Source organism: Amphiura filiformis, chromosome 11, assembly GCF_039555335.1.
Source record: "Amphiura filiformis chromosome 11, Afil_fr2py, whole genome shotgun sequence".
Taxonomy (NCBI): Eukaryota; Metazoa; Echinodermata; class Ophiuroidea; order Amphilepidida; family Amphiuridae; genus Amphiura; species Amphiura filiformis.
The window spans coordinates 51507212-51525501 of record NC_092638.1 but is presented as its reverse complement, the minus strand read 5'-3'; the positions used below and the strand labels follow the sequence as shown (position 1 = coordinate 51525501).

At 37.3% G+C, this 18290-nt stretch overlaps 1 protein-coding gene across 1 annotated transcript; it reads right to left on the bottom strand.

The window, feature by feature from the left end:
- Positions 1-16182: 16182 nt before the first annotated feature.
- Positions 16183-18267, bottom strand: LOC140164041 (methyltransferase-like protein 27). The gene is made up of 3 exons (XM_072187309.1): positions 18133-18267; positions 17316-17408; positions 16183-16610 (listed from the first exon to the last, which is right to left on the bottom strand). Exons 1-3 carry the CDS (start codon positions 18236-18238, stop codon positions 16399-16401), a joined length of 411 nt encoding a protein of 136 aa, XP_072043410.1. The 5' UTR covers positions 18239-18267; the 3' UTR covers positions 16183-16398.
- Between the last annotated feature and the right edge of the window lie 23 nt (positions 18268-18290).

Below are 18290 nucleotides of genomic sequence, written 5' to 3'. Positions count from 1 at the left end.
AGGGAACCCATAGCGCCATTAGGCGAACGTTTACGGTATAAACATTTTGACCAAGTTTCAAGGCAAAAGTATGCAAAATAAAAGTACCCTGAACATTTATGTATGGATTTTTAAAGTATTGGCAAAAATTACACATTAATGAGCCTTTTTATTCATTTTTAGCTCATTAACTTAATTGATTATTGATAAAAACAATAAGATAGAAAGAAAATATACGGTAAATTGACATAATTATTTTAAAAACCGTATTGTCCAATTTACTTGCTAAAAAAACATGCTAAAGGCACTTCCAAAATGCCTCAAATACCACCTTAAGGCTAAATTTAGAATTAATATAAAGGTTTGTTTTCTGTTCGGTTTTAGTCAAATACTTCCCGATGATTCATACCCTTCATACGAAACAAGGCGAGAGTGTGTTTGATGGATCAAAAAAATTGTTTTATTGTTTAAAATTACGTCAGTCATTATTTTATACTACAATTTTTACACCAAAATGTCTTTGATTTCCAGAAATACTTTTTGTATTATGATAAAACTGAATCCTCCCGGCCCTAAGGAACGAAAAAGCTTGGTGTCACGCAAAAGGCATCAAATCCCATAACTTTTCGACCTTACACTATTCAGCGGACATTGAACAGTGTACTTCGCTTATATTTATAAATGCGCTTTTATAAAGACGCACGTGACCACCACCGCGCTGCCATAACAACTTAGACAGTAAGCCTCTAAGGGCGAATTTCTCGACGGGTGGCTTAGCAGTTGGCTAGTCTAGCCTGTAGGCTTAAGAGATCGTAAGACCAGGCTTAACTGAAAACACGTTCCCCGAAGCACGGCTACCATAGCCTCGAGGCTTTGTTAGTCTGTGGGCCAGGCTTGTAGGATTAGGCCCAGGCTTCGGTAAAATTTGCATTTCTCGAAATCAGTCTTCTGTAGCCGTAGTCTACACAAGTCTGTTAGGCCAGGCTTACAGCGGCTTTTCTTGGCCCTGCCTCAGAGCAGGTCTTAGGTCGTAAGCCGTGGTCTATTTCAATTGACAAATTGCTTAAATTGTAATGCAAAGTTTTTCTTTCATATTTTTGAGAAATCGAAACAGATGCTGTCTTTCATTCAACATAGAGTACGTAATAAAATTATTATTGTTCGATTTAGTTGAACATTTCACCATTTTATTTTAGTGTTCATTCGAGTCAGTTAAACCTGCTGTTGCTATAAGGCCTACTCATTTTGAATGATGAACTTTCTTTTGGAGCAACGGTGCCAAGGGGGTGCAATTAAACCGAGACGCAATTTTCGACGTCAACTTGCTGTCGTGAGCGTCTTCAGGAGAGAAAGGATCCTTTTCTGAAGTATTCGGATATCAAATTTAAATCGCGCTACCGATTCAGTAAAGGCAATGTTTTAAGGCTTACTGATCTGCTTGAATCTAACTTGAAACGGTCAACAAATAGGAGCAACCCTCTCCTTCCAGTTCAACAAATAATGCTAACCTTACGATATTTTGCTACAAGAAGTGCCCCCCCCCCCCCATATTTGACATCTCCAAAAACCTTGACGTTCCACACGAACTTGCTCCCATGCTTTCCTCTTTTTTGCCTAAGATTTATTATCGGACGCCTTGCTTTCAATGACATGAAGCAGTGGCTGCAAAATATGGAGTAATTCAATTCTGTATATACATTTGTTGCCCGAGTGCGACTTTTCGGTGGCATGCTGATGGTAATAATAATTAATCATCATCATCATCATAAACTTTTGACCCTTTTTGAAATGCAAAGAAAAATTAATGAGTCGAGTAAAAAGTAGGCCTATAGAAGTATCATTCATGCAAGCAGGACTCATAATAAGTTAAGTGGAAATAAAATAATACATAGGCCTAAAAGACACAAAAACAGAAAAAATACTAGTCTTGCATCAAGTTGTGTATAGGCCTACGGTGTAAGCCCAAGCACAAGACCGCCGGCCTAGGCTAGTCTTTGCGCTGGTAACATTGTTAGTACGGTAAACCGTGAAGGACAACAGCTTATGCACATCTACCTCCAACTGCCTATACAATTAAGTCGCTGGTAGAAAGGGACGCGGTTGTCAAGCGTTAAGCCTGCAAGGCCACTAAGACCAGGTTAAATTTGCGTTCAAGAAATCCGGCTAGAGTTAAGACTCGGGCTTCGAGAGCGGGCTAGGCTTAGTAGCCTCAAGGCCACCTTAAGCCTAAGGCTTACTAAGACTCCTATCGAGAAATTCGCCCGAAGTGACCTTCTACATAGCGAGTGGTCTTCCTATACATTTGAATGCAAAGGCGGAACAACATGAGACTGCTGACTGTGCAGCAAAATTTTATACTTAGTTCAACTTTGTGATTATATTGTAAATGTTTCCGTCGTTGAATATTTTTTTCCGTCGTCAAATACTTTCAAAATGTTGTTTTTGATAACATATTACCAATTCGGAATTGCAAAATGTGTAATAATTTTGCAATTCAATTAATACTTAAATTTGATGATATTTATCTACAGAGTTCCTATCCCTTTCTGTATAGTGGTCAATGTATGAGGATTTGGTCACGCTTGCTTGTCTTGGTATGTCGTGGCCATGGGTCACGTGCGTATTTATAAAAGCGCATTTATAACTATAATCGAAGTACACTGTTGAATATCACAATTCGATACTGTTTGAAACCATTTTTGACATCGGACGAATAGTCTTAACAAAATTTCATGCCCGGTTGTCGAACCCCAATCAATTAGTCACCTTTATATACGTCTTACTTCAGGGCAGACATGTTCAAAACAAGAAATGTCTTTAAAAAAGACAATGCCTCCAAAATACCAGTGGACACCTTTTATTATTAGTTAAGGAGATACTTATAATGCTAGCTTTAATCTTTTTTAACGTACCGCTATTGGATATAGATTTTTGTCTGATTAAAATATGTGAGTCCATTTTCTCCTAATACAAGACTGAAAATTTTATTTTAATCGGATATTCGGTTACCAAAATATGGCCTGTCAAAATGGAGCGAAACCAAGTCGTTGGCAACAACTTTCTTTTATTTTTGTTATGCAATGTTGTCAGGTAGGCCTTATTTTCTAATTATATATGCAAGAATTATGCAAAGTAAAATTTTCAGATAGGCTACAAAATAAGATATAAAACCCATGGATGCATTTGGCAAATTTGAACACCACTGCAACAGTCCGACACACCGCTAGTCCGAATCTAAAAACACTTTAACAGTCCGACACAGCCCTAGTCCGAAATACACTGCGCTAGTCCGAGTCTGGAAAACACTTCGTCAGTCCGAAACTGCAGAAAACCAAAGCGGTAGTCCGAATCTGAAAATCACAGCGCTGGTCCGAATCTGAAATTACGGCGCTAGTCCGAATATCGGACTAGCGCAGTGTTTCCTAAATTCAGATTCGGAATAACGCCATGTTTTGCAAATTCGGACTAGCGCAGTGGTTTTCAGTTTCCGACTGGCAGAGTGTCACTGATGGTCATGAGTTTGCAATATTGAAATTGTTATTGAAATCAGTTTCTTCCAAGTTCAAGATAAAAGTAACATGATTGTATTGAAATGTAAGTTATAAACATTCTTCCTGCTGTCCAGCGGGTATGAACTATTATTATGATGTAGACACGATGATTGCGGCCTAGTCGAGCCTAGCATGCTAGCCTGCATGTCAGTCGGTCTGCTGACTCGCCGCAAAAATACCTCCAATTTTGCACAAAACAATCCATGATGTCAAATTATCACATCCAAAGTGTCGCCATGAACGTCAGCTTCAACTTCTCCAGCCAAAGTTTTTCCATTGATAATCAGGTTTCATGTAATCATGAAATTAAACCTTGTTTAATGTGTATTCCCATTGCCACACACAGCATAACGGTTGTCCGACTTGATTTCTACGATATTGCTGATGTGATGAGGCTACAATCCATAATTAAATACCGAATTAAAAAAAATATTAGTTTGCGTCTGACGTCAGGACAAAGGCGCGCTGTGATTGGTTTCTTACCTGCGCAGTATGGCATTTTTGGCCTGGTTGACAGGACGGCATACGCAAGCTAGTCTTTTTAATTCGGTCTTCAATTATACAATATATGAGTTTAAAAAAATTCTAATGCATAATTCATGAGCTTGATAGACCCGCACCATTGGCGCCACGTGCTAGGTGTTTCTAGAATCCCTATAGAATAAGATTAATTTTAATGCTAATTTATTGCACATGCTGAGGAAGCGTGATTACCTTTTTGAACATTCGGAAATGGCGATAGGCGAATTTATGTATGGCGCAAAGAGGTGGGGGGATATATATTGGGCTCTCGATATTGGGCGGAAATTAGAGTACTTGTCAGAATATAAATTTGTACAATCGGCCTACATGCCGCGCAATGTGCGGCATTTTAGGTGTAAATTTCAAAGCATACTACCTCCTGCGGAGGTAGAAAAATATGTCTCATATAAAGGTTCTCCCTTTTGTAACAAACAAGTTCATCTTCACTTGAGCATCATGGTGCTCCAAGCGATCCAAATCATAACATTTAATTGAGTATATTGCTGCAAAAATCAATTGTCTATGTTCGAATTCCTTCTTTTATTTTAAAGTTCTTTAATGCGCATCTATATATATTTATAGTGGCAATATCATCTTACGGTTTTAGACGCATTTGGTACATTATTTCATAGAAGGGCATAGAATAATCTGCAGTTTCCTGAATATCTTGTGACAATTCGATACGTTTGGGTGTTGCAGTGACTGGAAGAAACCTGCTGCTGTTGATGGCTGCAGTGACTGGAAGAAACCTGCTGCTGTTGATGGCTTTGGTATAGTAACCCCCTTCATTCTCCAACAGACTCCCTTGTAGAACAATACGAGAACTAATCCATGTTTTCATGATGTCGCGATCCGCCGGCCATTCCAATAGACTCTCACTATAGGGTATTCCAACAGCCTGACAGAATTGACTCAATATTGAAGAAGGGTTACTCTGAAGGTCATCAGCGTCTATGATGACAGGGGTAGGATCAAGATGTTCCTGTACATACTTGAGAAGTTTAAACTGCATCTCGTAGCCATTCGGTATACCTCTTTCTTTCTGTAGATCATTCCAATTCGTTGTATCGTTATCCATATTGTGCATTTTGGTGACTACATACTTCCATGAGGGCAACACTTTATACGGATGTCGAATCAGGAAAGCGTGTCAAAATACTTCCTGCCAGGGTAATCAGCCTCCAGTTGTTTGTTTTATCCATCCGTAGGTACACTTGCTATCATCAAAGGCGTGTTCAAATATCACCTGTTGGTTTGAAGAATCTCTCTCTACGAACTTGACAAAATCCGGATTTGGCGTCGTCCCTTCAGGACCATAGAGATATATGCAAATGAACACTCTGGTCAGACCTGCGGCTGGTCTTGGATCAGAAGATGACTCCATGGTCACAGACAATATCTTCAAGACTTCTTCACTACCGTTTAATTTAGCCAGGGAAGTGCACCCTGATTTTACCGTATATCTTATAAGATGAAGCAGTACAGCTTTCGGTTATATATGAGTATTTTATGCCGATTCGTATATTTGTATATTATTGACCTTTTCCCCTCAATGTACTATTCCAGGGTGTATGACGTAGCCGGAACCATATAGATCATCTAAATTGACCGTTAGCTTTTTGACAGGTTACATCGGGTCATTTGAAGCTCATTAATTTTCATTTATTTTGTTTGTACCGGTATGACGACACCGGTACCGGATTAAGTGACTAAGATAGTTAAGTGAGTTTTCTTTCACTTAACCTTATTATATTTTGACTTAAAATGAAAAACTTTCCTGACAGCCAGTGGCGTAGCCAGCACTGTTTCAGGGGGTGGGCAAAGGTGGGTGGGGGGTGGCAAGACAACTTTGACGAATTGGCCAAAAATGGGCTAAAAATACAAATGCCTAAAAATCACAAATATCAGACCTGCCAACACCGGTGTGGGTGGGGGGGGGGGGGGCAATGGGGAAACTTCTCTGGATACACTACTGCTGACAGCTGTATTTGGCAAATAATATCCAAAAAACCGAAATCGTATATCATTAAGGCTTTAAATGGAACCATAAAAGTATCTTTTTAACTCTAAGGAACTTTTTATTTACTGAAGAGACTGAATAAACTGGAATGGTTCTCTAGATGGTTCTTTCATTATCAGGAATCACTTTGAGAGTTCAAGTATAAAGGTTCTCCCAGGAGGACACATTAGAACCATTATGGAATCTTTCTTTCTAACAATGTGCCGTGAAACTTACCGGCAGATACTTGGGTTTTTTCATCCGGTCGTATCATGTCGCATATATAATCACTGTAGATACCTTTTGTTTGAGCTTGCTTCAGCATTCCCATGGCAGGATCCATTGCATCAATATTTGTGTAGCCAAGATATTTAAGCTAAAATGATTTTAAAAAGAACATTTACAGGGCGTTAGCAAAAGGGCAATAAGACAATTACAACTGCAACTCTAACTCTTGGTTTTATGTCCTATAATCAACACGTTGGATAGTTTGTAATAGTTCATCTGTTAACCAGAAGCATTGTGCACCTCGTGATAAAAGCATGGTCAAAAGTTTATTTTAAAAAGTGGAGGCATTTGGATTTGACCCCTGGTGACCGCTAGAGGTCATGAAAGGTCATACAGGGGTAACAAATTTGGAAATGCCCAATCTTGTTAAAAGATATACAAAATTATTCGTCTGATCACAGAGATTTCAGAAATGTATAGTTTGTGCTATCTACGAGCTATCGTTATGGAGTTATTCTATGATACTCCCATTTTCAGATAAAATCTTATGTTTTAGGTTGACAATGTACAGGGCTAAATTACAACTTGGTCCGGTTTTGGACAAATGGTGTAAAACTTCGTTTAGCCTTAAAGGTGACAGAAAAAGAATAGTTTTACCTATCTACTTTGTTAACCTATTGAGATAGAGGGTAAAAAGGGTCAAAGGCCATTGGCTGCACATATGCCACTGTTGATGTTTGACTTCCATTGCGCATAACAACCAAAAACGTGAGATTTATACCTGAAAATGAGATTTAAAAAAATTATAGAATAACCCCTTAACGATAGGTCATTGTAGCTAGCACAAACTATTTTTTTTAAAAATCATTGTAATCAGACGAATAATTTGGTATATATTTAAACAAAATGGGAGCATTTTCACAATCTTATTAATAAGTGACAGATACTTTTGTTTGTGTGTGGGTGAGTAGGGTGGGCGCGTCTGGAGCGCAAGCGTATAATGTTGTGTGGGCGGAGTATGGGGAATTGGGTACGTAGATATTTCAGTAGCGTAAACAGCCTTTATGAAACGGGCGCGCACCCCAGGGTATCAAAATAGAGATTGGAGAAAAAGCGAAGAGAAATGCCTGTGTGCATGTGATTTGGACGAAATTATTCTCATATGTGACCATTTTAGTTTTAAAAAAAAAGCAAATTTAGGCCCTTGCGCGCGAATTTGTTCCAATTTAAACCATATTTGACCATTCAAGCTTCAATATTTTATATTTACACGTTTCATTATCCTTTCTTAGCTCACCAAGAAATTCGCGCACCCGGATGCTGAAGTTCTGTAAACGCGCCTGTATTTTGGTGTGCGTAAATGTTAAACCAACCTTTTGGCCTAGGATTCCTGTTCCCGCTGCTGCATCTAATATACGAATATCCTTGTTTGGTTGATGTTTCTCAATCACTTTTGAATATTCAAGTGCGCCAATTTCCTTGCCAGTAGCATCTATATACTTCAGAAGAAAGTATAAAATAATATTAAATAAATAACAATAAACATGATAAATACAGTGACGTACATAATAGGCTAGACTACCTCGCAGCCTGATTTTTTTTTCTTCTTTTCTTTTTACCTCTCAATCCCAATCAGATATGTCCTCTTTTAAGTTGGGCCCAAGCAGATGAGGCAATACAAAAAAAATCGCTATTTAATACCAGCGCATATGTCGCCAATGCGAGCCACTCATTCGAATGTGAGTCGTGTCGGCTCTTTTGATATGTCACGACTATCCGCACGCCATATACGTACTGTGTTATGCACATCATGTACGCGTACGACTAAAATTTCCATCGTAATAATAAAACAACGATTCCTGCGGTTTATTCAAAATCTCGAATTTCAAAATCTCAAAATCTCGAAAACTATAGCACCTAAAGTCTTGATTTTTCAGGATATGTTAGTTTACTAAGTAAAATCGTGTAAAAAACGGAATTTTGAAAAATATTGAGGGTGTCCTCATCAGCAAAATTAATGATATGGCTAAAACATTCTTCTGTACGTTACTTTTTATAAAAAACAGACCGGATAAAAAAGTATTTTTGTGATTCTAGCATCCTCTTTCATCATTATATTTCAGTTGTTATCCATGAAAAAACATTTTTCTGTTTTCTGTTGATTCAGATTTTGCGTTCTTTCATATAGGTCATGTGGCGTAATTTCATTCTGGTGTCAGAACATAAAACAAATTTGACGATATTTTGGCTGTCACCGTATAGTAGTGACAAAGGGTGTATGTAGAGGGGTTTTCCCCTAAGTCTTCCCCCGCGAAGCGCAAAACTAAAAAGTTCACAATAGGCCAATCCAGGAGGCCAGTATCTCAAAACATTCTTTTGTTTTAATTTCTCAATATAAGTGGATTTGTACATACAACGCTTACATTCAGTGACATACTGGGTTAAGTATCCACAGGGAGCAAAATTACAATTTGTTCTCACTCTCGGTCATCCTTTCCGAAAAACACCAATTGTGACAAAAGGGCGTGAAGCGCACAAAAATGTGCAATTACTTTACACTAATTGACTATTTGCCTCAGTTACCTATAGTCATGTTATTATTTTGTAAATTAAATCTAATACTGGAACTAAAATTTTGCAACTCACTTTGCTACGTTGCGTCCGAAAGCATCGGACTTCGTCAGGCATCTGATTGAAGATGTTGTGATGACGTCAGATGTTGTGACGTCAGACGGCGAGGAAGACGTCAGACGGCAGTGGAATCTAGTTTATGGCATTACCTGTGCTGCCCCGGACTGTGGTGACTCCTATGTAGGCGAGACAAAACAATCTCTACGAGCGCGATTAAACCAACACAGGCGGTTTACAACCACTGCAACAAGAAAACTGAACATTTCTTCAACCCTGAGGAAGTGGTTATTCTAGATAAGGAGGAGAAGTGGTTTGAGCGAGGAGTCAGAGAATCCATATGGGAGAGAGTGGAGGAGCCCGCCATTAACAGAAAAGGGGGACTCCGCTTCCAGTTGTCACGTGCATGGGACCCGGCGTTACGAGACATTCCTCGCCGTCTGACGTCACCAGTAGCGTAGCCAGCGGGGGGGCAGGTGGGGCAGAGTGCCCCCCCTGACAAAAAAATGAAAGAAAAAGTGCCCTCCGGAACAAAAAATGAAAGAGAAAATCAAGAGGGCAAAGGAAAAGAAAAAGGGCAAGGAGCCCCTTTTCTAACAAAATTCAGGGCCAAAATAGCGCACATTGTTAACAACAAAGCCCTTTTTAGCCGGATAATGGGCGAAAATAGTGTAAAATACCATTTTTTCGCGCTACGCGCACATCATCCCAATAAGGCCCTTTTCGGGAAGCTCGAAGACATACAGTCTCTATGTATTGTATGATGCAATTGCAATTTGTTTCGTCTGTGCCCCCAAAAATTTATTTTGCCCCCCCTGACCAAGAAAGCTGGCTACGCCCCTGGACGTCACAACATCTGACGTCATCACAACATCTTCAATCAGATGCCTGACGAAGTCCGATGCTTTCGGACGCAACGTAGCAAAGTGAGTGGCAAAATTTTTAGTTCAGTATTAGATTTAATTTACAAAATAATGTTTTGAACTACTGGATGAATAATCTACACCAAGATATAGTCATGTTACTTGCGTCATTGTACGGCATTGCATATAATTTTTATGTTTTGCAAAACTCTTTTAGCTCCTCCACTGAGAAGTTGAAAACTGTTTTGGTCCCGTTCAAGAGGTTAAAAATTTCAATTCATCCCAACACGTAGGCTAAACAAACAAACTTATGTCTCAAAGTCATGGCAGTTTCACGAACGAATGCGGTGCTTTTCTTTTCTTTATATTTTTTATATTTTTAAAAACTTAATTTTGAATCAAGGTGTAATGTACACAGCATAAAATTGTGGTTAATTTACCACATTTGAAGTACAAATATCAATCAATATTGTTTATCTAAATAATGCGAGTATTGAATTCAATAAATTTCTTCAAAATATATCTCAGAATTTCATGGCTTTACGGCAAAATTTGAAATCATGAAAATTGCGACCTGCGATGTATCGACGCCACCTGAACCCGATTTCTCAAACAACATGAACAAACTCAGCTCATCACTTACCTTATCGTAAGTTTCTGCAGTTTTGTTGTAGTACTCTATAACTGGTTTGGTATCGTCGTCAGAACATGATATAGCTATGTCATAACTTTCCTTTCGTGAAAATTGAATTCCGTCTTGAACAGCCATGACTTTGCTAAGATCCTTGTTTTCCCAGAGTCAGTTTGTTTTACAATTTGCTTGGATTTACATCCAATCCAATTCGATATTGATAATAAAAATAGACTTTTGTACATACATGAAGCGCTTTAATAAACTTACTTGCGCAGTGGAGTTGCCTGCTTTGTGAAGCAGAATCATCAGTTCAAATGTGAAGTACAGCGGAAAATTATCATAATGTCTGATTAATTAACAAAACAGAGGCCAATATTCGTCCACCTGGATGGAAATTATAATCAATTGTTCACAATGGCACTTGCGCCATGTGACTATATAAATTGTATTTTACACGTTTTCTTGTTCATCATAAGTATTAAACCTTTTCACTCTTTTTTAAATACATACAAATAAGATCAAAAACTTTATTATGTGTTTCATGTGTATGATCCATGTGTATGATCCATGAACCTTCTTTCGGTCTTCTTTCCAAACTTGTTTAAATCCAAAATCCGTATGGCCCTGCGAATAAAATACTTTACCAGCCAATTTTGTGGAGTGGTATCTGTTCTGTGCGTTTTCTTTTCTTTTTGCCTTTTCTTGTGTAGTAATTCTGCTGTTGACCATAAATGGACCATGAATACACTATGGACCACATTAGCCTTATCCAATAGCATAATCCAATAACCTCAATTACATAATCATAGTGCACAATTTGACCTCAAGTTGCAGAGTATGAGTTTTTGTACCCACATTTTCAAAGGTCATTCAATGTATGTACAAATGTATTGTGGTTTAAGAACTGTGACCCTGATAGATGAGCATGCTGTGGATCCTAGCGATAGTGTCCGGGAATTGTATATCTGAACAGTATTGTTTTCTTACAGTAAATTAATTTCGGTCATTTCAGCCGTTTGGTCAGTAATATCTTACCATGCGTAAGTTATTTAATAATAGAATAGTTTGCTTTATAGACAAAACCCTGGTGTGATCCTTTTGTTTGGTAGTGTTTGGCCCGATGTTTGGGCTGAAGGTCAACGTTTTTAGAGACTATAATCTCTGATATAATATGTCCGAGTTAGTGTAAAGCTCCCGGTAAAGCTGTAAACATTTTGTTATCAACTAGTGATACTTTTTCCTGGCATTTTAATGTGTTCAAATTCACTGAACATTTCCCCCTTTTTAAAGCTTTTTAAATAGTTGTTAAAACTTTTTTACAGTCCTCCGGATGAGCAAATCACTGAAGATATCATATGGAACATGAGTTGTGGCATTTGGTAGCTATTTTAAATTAAATTCAATCTTGTATTATTTTATTGCAAAATATTTCAACAACAACAACAACTTCAATTTGTTTAAGGGCTCTGGTATGAACGTTTCGACAGTATTTTTTGTGGGACATGAGAGTACATCAGACATTTTGAATTGAATTCTGAATATGAGGAATGTCCTTCTGATATCAAATTTTTTTTTTTTTTTGAAATTCGCGATATAATACAAATTTTATGACAAATTATCGAAATTTGATATTTTTACATTTTTGATATTTAACAGTCCTCGAAGTAAACTTTCTAAATCTAATGATATGTTCTTAAAATGTATGTAGTAGCTGGGATGAAAAGCCGACGATCAATTGGAAAGGTTGACCATTTATATTGAAGATATACATTTTTGTTTATCCCAAAAGACTAATTTTTTGGTGTTTTGGGGAAAAATCCGAAATTTTCAATTGATCGTCGGCTTTTCATCCCAGCTACATACACTTTAAGCACATATCATTAGATTTATAAATTTTACTTAGAGGACTGTTAAATATGAATAATAAAAAAGTATCAATTTTTAATAATTTACAATAACATTTGTATTATGTCACCAATTTCAAATTTCAAAATTATTTGATATCAGAAGGACATTCCTCGTATTCAGAATACAAACTTCCCACCCCCGGTTCCGGAGCCACTGAACATTTTAAAAATGTTGTTGTAGTGGTTTTTTAGTTTTTATACCCTTTATACATGTTATATATTAAATACACATTTGACATGAAATATGGAATGATTTTTGGTCTGCATCAACTGCAAGGGCTAAATATCAATTGGGGTGTGTCGGGAGATGGTGTAAAATAATTGTTTAATAGAAAATGTGCTTTTCATAAGTCTACATTATGGTGCTCATAATGTAGAGAATTTGCCTAAAATGACGGATTTAGGAAGGCTGGAATTGAGCTTTGTGGGGGACACAATTTTGGACATTATGCAACATTGTTCTGTTATTATCAAATTTATAGGGGTTTGAGGTGAAATTTCCTCTAAACTTCGCCAGCAATTGGCATTCATCACAGCTGAAATACACTTGCAATATACCAATTTTATGGGAGGAGCTTTAAAATATGGCGCTTAAAAGTTGTACGTACTTATAATTACTTGAATGGCTCCTCTGGGGTCAAATGTTATAAACTTACGGTGCAAAAACAACTGCGTTGTTTCTTTGTCCAATGAACTCACGCTGTTTTAAGAGCCACATTTTGACATAAAGGCGCAGGATTGGTCATTGCACAAATAGCCTTCAATTGCAAGAAAGTGTGCAATTTGTATAAATAGCACAAATTGCACAAATAGCCAGTTGCTTAAGCAATTTTCACAAATTGCATAAATAGCCACAGATAGTTGCAATTGATGCAATCTATGTCGGACAAATTGCATAAATAGCGACAGGTGTTGCAATTTGTGGAATTTATGTCAGTAAATTGCACGAATAGCCTACAGTTGCAGGAAAGTGTGCAATTTGTACACATAGCACAAATAGCAACGTATGTAAGCAATTTTTACAAATTGCATAAATAGCCACAGGTGTTGCAATTTGTGCCATTTATGTCAGTCAATTGCACAAATTGCCTACCGTTGCAAGAAAGTGTGCAATTTGTACAAATAGCACAAATAGCCATGTACGTAAGCATTTTTTTACAAATTGTAGAAATAGCCACAGGTGTTGCAATTTATGCAATTTATAAAAGCAATGAGGACAATATCTGAGTTGCTTCCAGTAAGCGCTATTTGTGGAATTTGTGCAATTGGTGGAAAGAAAATTTAAGGACTAACACTAACACTAAACTTTTCGGGGCTGCCTTAATCATCATCATCATCATCATCATCATTATCATTATCATCATCATCGTCGTCAACATCATCATCATTATCATCATCATCATCATCATCATCATCAACATCGTCATATTCATCATCATCATCATTATATTCATCATTATCGGAGTCATCATCATCCTAGGCATCATATCGGAGTCATCATCATCCTAGGCATCATCATTATAGTCAAAAGCTGCGTCGGCAGTGTGATGATATTATATCCAATTCATCATCCGAGTCATACTGAATCTGAGGCATCGCCTTAGCGCTGTCCCATTGCTTTCGAGAAAGAAAAAACAAGTCCGAAAACCGCCCTAACACTAACACTAAACTTTTCGGGGCTGCCTTAATCATCATCATCATCATCATCATCATCATGAATCTGGGGCATCGCCGTCTTGTCATCCTCATCATCATGGTCATCATGATCATCCAAGTCTTCATCATGCGAGGCATCGTCATCAACAAAATTTCACGGTTGATTTAGCTCTTATTCCTGGGTAATTAGACTCCCAAAATAGCGCTGTCCCATTGCTGTCGAGAACCGCCTTATTACAAACCGAGAAAATTTAAGGAAGAATGATACGTACGAGGATGTTTAGAAAGAAACAACAAGTCCGAAAACCGCCCTAACTATCCCAGCAAACACAAAAACGTTTAAAAAACGTTTTTAATTAGTTATATTTTGGCTTTTGGTTTAGGTAAAAACGTTTTAATAACATTAAAATGTCAGGTTATATAAAGGTCAAGATAACGTTTTAAAACGTTTTGTATGAAAACACACTACAACAATATTTTTGTAATGTTTTCACAAAATGTTATTGTAAACTATTTTTGCAAACATTTTTGCCAAATATTTTGTCAATACTTAAATAACATTATGTTAAAATATTTGAACCCAGCAAACACAGAAATGTTCTTAGAATGTTTTTTTCAAAACATTTAAATGTCGGGTTATATAAAGGTCATGAAAACGCAATAAAACGTTATTGCAAATATTTTGGGCAAACATTTTTCGCAAAATATTTTTTCAACCCCAAAATCACATTCTGTTTAGAATGTTTTGTATCAAGTGTTCAAGAATGTTTTTGGAATGTTATTAAAACGTTTTTATACCCTTTATATAACCCGACATTTAAACGTTTTCTGTAAAACATTTTTGTTTGCTGAGCAGTAGATTATCAAACAATGTTTTTTAAGGTTATGAAAACGTTTTATACTCTTAATATACCCTTTATATCCCGAGGCTTGGTTAGGGGAATGCTAATACACAAAATTTCCCGGTTGATTTAGCCCTTATTCCCGCTAATAGCGTAATCATCGTCGTCATCATCATCATCATTATCATCATCGTCGTCGTCAACATCATCATCATCATTATCATCATCATCATATTCATCATATTCATCATTATCGGAGTCATCATCATCTAGGCATCATATCGGAGTCATCATCATCCTAGGCATCATCATTATATTCAATTCATCATCCGAGTCATCAATTTGAGGCATCTGCATCTTGTCATCCTCATCAATCATCATCATCCTAGGCATCATACAGCAAGTCCCGCCGGCGAGTTAAGAATTTTACAACAAGTCAACTCGCTTTTGAAACAGTGGACTTTTTTGCAAGGGGGGGGGGGGGGGGGGAATTACATAAATTGCACAAATTGCTGACGGCTAAAATGGACTTGGTGATCAATGTCATAATTTCTCATATAGTCGGCACGTTAAAGCCCTTTCCACCAATTGCACAAATTGCATAAATAGCGATCATTGGAAGCAACTAGGATATGAGAAAAATAATCTAAGTTCAAAATTGCTTATGGCCAGTACGTTAAAGCCCTTTGAACCCTTGTCTTTTGCATTTACTTCTAGCTATTTGTGCTATTTGTACAATTTATATATGTGGCGAAATGTAAAATACTAAAACAACCAATCCTGCGCCTTTCTCCATTTTTACAGCCTATTTCTGGTAAAATGAAGTTTGTCATTAAACATATTCCAACTTTGGCCAACAACTGCCTTATGAAGGTCGTTGGAATGTGAGATTTCTTGTTTGTATCCCCGCTTGTAGTAAATATAAGGGGGGGGGGCTGACAAATGAAAGAAAAAAGTGTCCTCTGACAAAACATGAAAGAGAAAATCTGGAAGGCAAATGAAAAAGAAAAGGTGAAGACTGAAGTAAAATCTGTCTAAGGCTAAGTAAAAATAAAATCATGTTTAGCATCCTGGTGTTTTGAAAAAAGGAAGGGGAGGGAACTGCTCTAAATACCCATATTTAACGCCTTATTTTGTGTATTTGGCGTTGTGAATGATATCCTAAAATGACCAGGAGGCGCTTTTTATTTTGTTGTTTTGGAAGGTAGCCCCCTCCTGTGATCACAAACTCTTCTGAAATATGTCTTATACATTTGCAAAGCTGTATACAAAATTTCAACTTCTCAAACATCTTTGAGAAGAAGTTATAAATAAAAATTTACAAAATAAAAAAAAAAGTTAAACATCTCCAAAAAAGGAGGTGAGCGGGGACGCTAAACTTGTTTATTTGTTTATTGGTATTAATTATAACAGCCCACCGATAATACTGAGTCAAAGTGTTGCAAACAGGAAATATTTGTTGTCTTTCCCCCCGAAATTTTATTTTGCCCCTTGACTAAGAAAGCTGGCTACGCCCCTGACCATACACACCCCCGCACGAAAGTTTCAGTCCAAAGGCTGAGCTACATAATAAACCACATCTCCACAATCTAAGCAACTATAAGAATATATACATCTCCTTTTTCTTTTCCGTGTTCCTGGCTTGCATCGTAAAACGTCACAGGTTCTTTGCTCCACTTTGAACAGAGTCCTTTTGCTACAAGAGCCTGTAAATCTGCCTCCACATTGTCTTGCAGAAATTTGGGGTCGATCGTTTGTGTTTTAGTCGTATATTCGGGCATACAGAAAGTGAATAGTCCGCCTGCAAAGAAAAAACAAAACCAAACAAAATCAAAACAGTATGCCATGCACTATGGACCACAATAGGCTCATCCCAATGGCATAGTCCAATAACATCAATTACATAATCATAGTACAAAATTTGACCTCAAGTTGCAGAGTGTGAGTTTTGTACCTACATCTTTTAAGGTCATTCAATGAATGTACAAATGTATGGGGAGGGGGGTTAAGAACTGTGCCCCTGATAGATGATCATGTTATGGATCCTAGTGATGGATGACAAGGGGTGTGCAGTAATTATCTGTAACAATTATCTTTGTTAGAGCAAAAAAGGAGGCAAGCAATTTAACATAAAAGGGGTGGGAAGCAATTTTGCCAGGTCAGAAAGAGGGAAACTTGTCCCTTTCTCGCCCTTCAAAAATATCCTCACCCCCTCCCCTTGCACATGCACATTTTAGGGAACCCAATGTGCAAACTTTAAAGCTCACATTTAACATGTAGATCATTTAAAGTTTGCACATTGGGTTCCCTAAAATTTGCATGTGCAAGGGGAGGGGGTGAGGATATTTATGCAGGGCGAGAAGGAGACAAGCATATTTTGGCAAGCCAGTTTGAATTGTGCCCACCCGGGGGACAGATAATACGATTGGTCTTATGAATTTATTTGATGAAAACAAAATTGAAAAAACAACAACAAAACAAATTGAACATTTTATGGTTTTCTTACCCTTTTTGGTGATTCTTATAAGTTCTGGAAATGAATCCGGTGTAATGCATCCAAAAGTGACACCACCCAGCACACATACCACGTCGTATGTATCTGAAAAAAAAATTTGTATCTAATATATCACATTCACATTGTTATATTAAACGTAAAAATCTCCATTTGATTACAGTAAGCATTACATTCTAAGCAATAACTTTTTTTAATCAAATCATCCAACGCCCGGGTACATCCCCTTAAAGGCCCATTCATCAATATTCAGATTTTAGTACCTTTATCGTTGATTATCGTTGATGTGATTAACATAGCCTGCTATAGTGGTTCAACAGAAAGCCATGTGACTTTTTTGAGTTGGAAAGAGTGAAATAATGATTTTAAATCAGGAAAAAAGTTGAGAAAATATTAAAAAGTTGTATTTTATCAGTTTCAAGTAAAAGAATACATCTTAGTGTTCAACTATTTATAAATATTAAGGAATCTCTAATTCGGGTGTGGTCGAATGTGTCTTCCCTAATTCTACCTTTAAGTGGCTAAGATACCGTAGTAAGTGAGTTTTCTATCATTTTACCTGACCAGAAAACGTACAGCTGTTGGCAAATAATAACTAAATTAAAATTTGACCGAAATCGTATATTAAGGAACCATAAAAGTATCTTTGTTCACTCGGAGGCTGCTGAATCTGCAATGGTTCTCTAAAGGGCCTTAAGGGTTCGTGCATTTTCAGGAATCATTTGTGAGGTCAAGTGTGAGAATTCTCCCAGGAGGACACTTTAGAACCGTTTTGGTACCTTTCTGTCTAAGAATGTGCCGTGCAACTTACCGTCAGGTACCTGGGTTTTTTCATTTGGTCGTATCATGTCGCATATATAATCACAATAGATACCTTTTGTTTGAGCTTGCTTCAGCATACCTATGGCAGGTTCCATTGCATCAATATTTGTATAGCCAAGACGTTTAAGCTAAAATGATTAAAAAAAA